This window comes from Octopus bimaculoides, chromosome Z, assembly GCF_046866305.1.
Source record: "Octopus bimaculoides isolate indiv1 chromosome Z, ASM4686630v1, whole genome shotgun sequence".
In the NCBI taxonomy this organism is placed as follows: Eukaryota; Metazoa; Mollusca; class Cephalopoda; order Octopoda; family Octopodidae; genus Octopus; species Octopus bimaculoides.
The window spans coordinates 14,135,513-14,142,750 of record NC_142944.1 but is presented as its reverse complement, the minus strand read 5'-3'; the positions used below and the strand labels follow the sequence as shown (position 1 = coordinate 14,142,750).

Below are 7,238 nucleotides of genomic sequence, written 5' to 3'. Positions count from 1 at the left end.
ACGCTAGCTTCATTCAGTTGATATGGATCGAAACGTTTAGCCTGATGACGTAACCATTTTGATGCAGATGCTTTTGATTTGGATATTTGGAGAATATCTGCGATCATCCTGGTCATATGATAGGGTTTGGTATCGACTAACTCCCTCATTTTGTAGCTGTTAATCTCAGTTGGCTGGATAGAGCAAGGACCGAAGCATTTCCCGATCGAAATTCTGTAATCCACTCCTGGCACACACGTTCCATAAAAGCTTCCTCTGTGCGCACAACGCATATCTTCCTGCAGCTTTCCGCCCCTTTCTTGCCTTTCTGAAAACATTCTAAAAACATGAGGTATCGATAATGTTTGTTTTAGTTCTCCATTTCAGGATGATCCCACGCACACAAGATACAACCTGTCTCGTCGCAAGTTCGCATCGAACCACGTTGAAGTGTCAAGTATCTAACGAGTGCACATGTACTAGGGACAGTACTTGAAGTTCAATGTGTCGACAAAAATCGAACGAACTTTGTGACCAGCCAAATAAATGAAAAATATAAGGTGATGACCAATTCATACAAAACTGGATTATACTGACATACGCTAGTATAATGCGTATACCAATATCTATACATCCTTAGATAAATATGCCTAAAAAGCAAGTGCAAGATGGTTACTCTATTACTCTTTTATTCTTTTACTTGTTTCAGTCATTTGACTGCGGCCACGCTGGAGCACCGCCTTTAGTCGAGAAAATCGACCCCAGGACTTATTCTTTGTAAGCCTAGTACTTATTCTATTGGTCTATTTTTGCCGAACCGCTGGGTTACGGGGACGTAAACACACCATCGGTTGTCAAGCGATGGTGGCGGGGGGGGGGGGCAAACACAGACACACAAACACACATACATATATATATATATATATATATACGACGGGCTTCTTTCAGTTTCCGTCTACCAAATCCACTCACAAGGCTTTGGTTGACCCGAGGCTATAGCAGAAGACACTTGCCCAAGGTGTCACGCAGTGGGACTGAACCCGGAACCATGTGGTTGGTAAGCAAGCTACTTACCACACAGCCACTCCTGCGTAACTTTCTGTCATAGGTTTTATAACAGTAGACCAATTCGTAAGTCGCATAGCAAAACCAAGATATGTTGTAAAAGTTGCTCTCTCTATACACCATACGTAAATATTCATGACTTGGTGTTTTTAATTTGATTTCAAACATTTGTCTTTATAAAGCAATACGGAAAATATCTCTGTATGATAATACACGTGCGTGTGTAGAGAGAGATAGACAAACAGACAGACTGACAGATGGACGGATGGACGGACAGATGGAGAGAAAAAAAAGAAAATAATGTTACAGTTGTCTATATATTCATTCATATGTCGGGTGTGGCTCCTTTGGTGTAGAAATAAGATAAAGTGATTGAAACAACTGTACCTTTTTATGTAAAATGTGATATATCTTGTAAAATACACATGGTTGCGAAAGCAGTCTATTGTCCACTGTTGGTTAAAATAAGTTATAGTTGAGACATTTATTTGAGAGGAAAAGTAAAACAAATATCTTTTGTTACTTCTTTATCAAATAACTGCGCTAGACTTGTGTCAATTTGATGTGGCTCGAATTTTACTAAAAAGAAAAAGAAAAAAGAATAATAATGATTTCAAATTTTAGGTTCAAGGCCAGTGAGTTTGGGTGAACGGCTAAGTCGATTACATCGACTCCAGTACTCCACTGGTACTTATTTCATCGACCCCGAAAGGATGAAAGGCGGAGTTGGCCCGGCGGCATTCGAACACGAGCATTAAGACAGACGAAATGCCGCTAAAAATTTTAGCCCGGCGCTCTAACGTTTCTCATTTCTTTATTGCCCACAAGGGGCTAAACATAGAGGGGACAAACAAGAACAGACAAAGGGATTAAGTCGATTACATCGACCCCAGTGCGTAACTGGTACTTAATTTATCGACCCCGAAAGGATGAAAGGCAAAGTCAACCTCGGTGGAATTTGAACTCAGAATGTAACGGCAGACGAAATACCGCTAAGCGTTTCGCCCGGCATGCTAACGTTTCTGCTTTGTGATCGGCAGTCAGTTCAGCCTCTGTACGTTTGTGCATCGAGCAGTAGTTCCCACCCGGTGCTTCCGATCAGATGCGTACTCTATGTTTTCACAAAGCCAAATGATCGCGTTTTCGTCTGTCTTCATGCACAAGTCGGCACCTTATAGTTCGTAGTCTTCCTCGTCTTCTCTTTCTTCGAATTAGTGTTCATCTCAATGCTATTCCTGCATACCGTTAATCGAGCTGCCGCAAAAGCATGACCGGTCACTTGCATTCTCCGTTCATGCACGGAAAATAGTTTCAGTACACGAAGAATTTATTTGGTATGAAATTTACATTTTTAATTTTTTTTTTTTATCTTTTACTTGTTTCAGTCATTAAATGGAAGCCATGCTAGGGCACCACTTTGAAGAATTTTAGTCGAACTTATCGACTCCAGCACATTTTTCTTTTTAAGCATGCAACTTACTTTATCAGTCTCTTTTGCGGGGCTGCTATGTTACGAGGATGTAAACACACTAACACTGGTTGTCAAGCTGTGGTGGGACACTCACGCGCGCGCGCGCACACGCACACACATATATATATACATACTTACATACATATACATATATATATGTACATATATATTTATATATATATATATATATATATATATATATATATATATATATATACATACACACACACACACATATATATGTATATATGTATATACATTTATCTATCTATCTATCTATCTATCTATCTATCTATCTATCTATATATATATATATATATATCTCAATGATAATATGATAATAAGGATTGTTACGAAGTAACATCGCATTAACGCAAATCTACACACAAGGTTTTTGGTCTGTCCGAGACTATAACAGAAAATAATTGTCCAATTTGGAAACATGAGGCTGGGAAACAAACTTCTTACCACTCAGCCACGTTTATCTTCATTCATTTTTATTGTTCATGTCCACTCTTATTTCTGTTAACAAATATGCACATATATATATACGTACATTTGTATAAACTTATTCCACTTCTTAATAAATTTTCAACTTTATCACTTAAAAAAGATACTTGTCTTATTTACTTATGTCAAATGTTTTGACTACTGTCAAATAGACATGTAGTCTATAGACATATAGTTTTGAGTATATTTATTATATTTACCTATATTTTTCTCTTAATTTATTCTTTCTTTTTTTTTTCTTTTTGCTTACTAGGATGATTTGGCTGTTGGAGTTAAGACTGTTTCTAAGAGTGATGGACTACAGCAACCGTTGACCTATTTCGATGAAACTTCACCATCTAGTTTAGAAACGGTTGACGGCGGCTATCCAACAAGATCTTACAAGCAGACAGCTCCATCTCCGAAGAGAGTAAGAATCGCACCGACGATGCAAGTGAACGACGGGCACGGTAAAGAACGCACCGTACCCACAATTGTGGTACCTCAAGACGGAAAAGATAAATTTGCTTCAGGTTCGACTTCAGGTTCGGTTTCTAGTGCTGGTGCTGGCGGTGGTGTTGGTGGTGCTGGTGGTGCTGGTGCTGGTGCTGGTGCTGGTACCGGAGCTGGTTCGACAGCCATGTCAACAGGCTATCAGCATTACCATTATCAACCAACACAAATCAAGGGCCATCCTAAATCTTCTCCAAAAGAAGAACATGTCGGCCGAGCAGTTAGCTCTGACTACGAGCCAGTCCAGAATCTTCCAGAAGCCACTGCTACGGGTGGCATGAGTACCGGTGGTGGTGTTATGGCGGGTGGTGAAAGTGGTGCCAGTATTAGGAGCGCAAGTAGTAGTGCTGGCGTCGCTACTGCGGGAGGAAGTGGTGTGGCTGTGGCCGCAGGTGGCGGTGGCACCAGTGTTAGCAGTAGTAGTGGTGGTGTTGGTGATGGTGGAGTATTTATTAGCGGTGGTGGCGGTGGTATAGCTGTTAGTGGAGAAGGATCAGAAGTATCATCAACGCTTCAATCGCAGCAGCAACATCATTATCAACAACAGCAGCAACAACAACAACAACAACAGCAACAGCAGCAGTACTCGACCCAAAGCAGTTTCTCGTCTTCCTCTGCTGGTCAAGGTTCCGCTGATCAGTCGATGCACAGACAGTTCCAGGCACCTTCTTCTCATGTGCCAGCCAGTGGATATGCTACAGCTCCTCGTTCGCTCCACCAGTATCACCCGAGCGAGCCGATAGCCGGCGGTAATTTGACCTCGTCTTCTGGCGCCGTCAGCAGCAATAAGTACGCGACTACCTCGAGACACCACACCACTGATTCGTCTTTGGCTCGGAATCAGCAATACCAACAGCTGTTGCAGCAGCAGCAGCAGCAGCAGCAAGAGCAACAGCAACAACTGCAGCAACAGCAACAACAACAATTTCAACAACGCCAGCAAGAACTGGTGCAAAAACAGCAACAGCAGTCGCAGCAGAAACACCAGCAATTTCAGCAGCAAATGCAGCTGCAACAGCAGCAACTGGAGCAACAACTTCGTCAGCAAAAACAACAACAGCAGCAACAAATGTTACTCCAACAACAGCAGCAGCAAGAACTGATGTTGCAACAGCAGCAAAAACAGCAACAGTTGCAACAATCGCAACAATTTCGATCGGCCATTGACGAATCGATGCGCTCGACTCCCACCCCTACTTTAGAGCGAACCCCTTTGCTTCAAGGTCAAGGTCAACTGGGCGGCGTTTCACCGATTCAGAAACCGACCGGTTACAACGTAACGTCATCGACCGTCGTGCGTTCGACGACCTCCAGCCAGCACGAAGACGACGATTACGACGAAGCCGATGGCATTTCTACGATGGGTACCTACCCGAGGCGTCAGTGGCTGCAGGACATGGACAACCCACCTGAACCGGCACCACTCCAGTATCCGTCGGCCAAGCGGCCCATGACTTTTCAACCAACTAGTTCTTCGAAGGTTAGCATTTACGACAATGTTAACATACCTTTCATGGACAGTCAGTGAGTAAAAGGGGGAGGTGATTGAGGGCGGGGAATTGAGTGGTGGTGGTGGTGGTGGTGGTGGTGGTGGTGGTGGTGTTTTTGGTGGTGGTGGTGGTGGTGGTGGTGGTAAGAGTGGCAGTAATAATATTGGCGGTGGTGTTGATGGCGACGATAGTAGTTATAGCGATTGTCTACGTAGTGGTGATGGTAATGGAGGCACTGATGGTGGTGATGACGATGACGATGGCGATGGTGAAGGTGATGGTTAAGGTGATGGTCTATGCAGTAGTGGTGTTAGTGGTGAAAAAGGGACGATTGTGGTTGTAGTAGTAGTACTATCAACTGTAGTGGTGGGGAAGGATGGGAGCAGTCGGATGGTAGTGACGGCGTCGATTTCGATATTGTGTGGTGGGACTGAGGCAGAAATAGAGTTAGATAATGGATTTGTAGTGTTAAATATGAGTGGTAAGAATAGTAGAAGCGGTAGCGGATTTTGCAACGGATAAAGGTTAATAGAGGACGGCAGCACTGTCAAAAATGCTGGTGGGGTAGAATGGAGGTACTATTATTGGCAGATGGGGGTGGACCATTCCGGTTTCAAGACATGCTTTATTAATTAGGTATAAATGATAAAATAAAATAAAAATGTTCATTTATTATGAAACGGTTTCAATCCAACATGGTGGAAGCTGATATCCATATGATGGTGATGCCGGCGACATGTCGAATTTAACTGATAATCCAAACAAGCGAACGGGTTCAATTACAAGAGGAACAGAAATATTTATTGGACCTCAATTTAAGACAAAAGAGAAATAAAATGTTTTACCAAGGGACATAAGATGAAAGGATTAACAGTAAATTTTACCTGATGGCACAAAACAAACTTTTAAAAAAAATATGTGAAGATATCTGTTTTAATCATTTGGCCATCTCAACTACATCATTATGTAACACATAAAGATATACTCCTTGCAAAAGAACCGAGGCGTTCACAGTTGGAATACCTCTTGATCATGGATCTTTTAGTTCTGGTTTCAATTAGAGGTAAAGAAGACCAGCAGTGAGTGGCCCCATGGTGATACACAACCTCATGGGAAAAGTAGTACATACTCAAATTTACGCACTGCTACCATCTTTTGCAAAATGAAAGTGACGGTTTGGGACTTGTCTTTCATAGCAAAAAAATGTTAGATAAGCCGAAAGGAGACACACTTAATTATATATTTAAAACAATAAGCAAAAACAGAGAGAAACAAAACAATTTGTTGGGCAGTTATAGTATAAAACAAAAGATCAAAATGGACTCCCCCACACACATTCATGTGAACAATATTAAACGAGAGAGAGGAAAGAATAATTAAGCATGACAGAAGAATTGGAGTGGAAAAGCATGAGCGAAAACGAAAAAGTGGATCATACGAAAGAGGAAGAGAAATATATAATAAAAGAATGTTTAAATTAATGTTGTGTTTACAGTATATTGTCTGAATGGTATGTTATACTGCAGAATATATCTATATATTTTGAGCTAACAACGCTACGTTATGTAAACACAGATGCATTTGGTTACATATGTATATACATACACATGTCCGCGCATATATATATATATATATATATATATATATATATATATATATACATTAGACAAAATGAGATAACAAAGCCAAGGTTGTGAGGAGTTTTCAGGACATTTATAAAGAAAAAGATATAGATATAGTCTTATATCTGTTTCTGTAAGATTATATCTATATCTTTTTCCTTATAAATGTCCTGAAAATTCGTCACAACCTTGGCTTTGTTATCTCAATTTGTCTAATATATATATATATATATATATGTGTGTGTGTGTGTGTGTGTGTGTGTGTGTGTGTGTGTGTGTGTGTGTGTGTGTGTGTGCATGCTAATACAAGACCCACATTAGACTCCTCACTCGTATCACTATCGAGCCAAGAGTTTAACTACGGTCTGTCCATAGCATTTACTTAGCGTTACCTGCCACTCTTTGAGTCTTCTAGACACCAACACCTCTCAGAACCTCGCTATATATATATATATATATATATATATATATATATATATATATATATATATATATATATATATATATATATATATATATATCGTTGTGAACAGATAAAGAAACACTAGTTTCAATCCCCTGTTGAGATTTCATCAGTGCTGAGTAGTATCTAACTGCTTATGAATCCAC

The 7,238-nt window shown here is 40.6% G+C and overlaps 1 protein-coding gene across 1 annotated transcript in view; it reads left to right on the top strand.

Annotated features, from left to right (window-relative positions):
• Positions 1 to 6,449, top strand: part of LOC106877067 (uncharacterized) — a 165,006-nt gene extending 158,557 nt beyond the window's left edge. Inside the window, exon 3 of the mRNA XM_089365505.1 lies at positions 3,279 to 6,449. Within this exon, the coding sequence (XP_089221631.1) occupies positions 3,279 to 5,045 (1,767 nt within the window). The 3' untranslated portion in view covers positions 5,046 to 6,449. The remainder of the gene's footprint in view (positions 1 to 3,278) is intronic.
• The last annotated feature ends 789 nt before the right edge of the window (positions 6,450 to 7,238 follow it).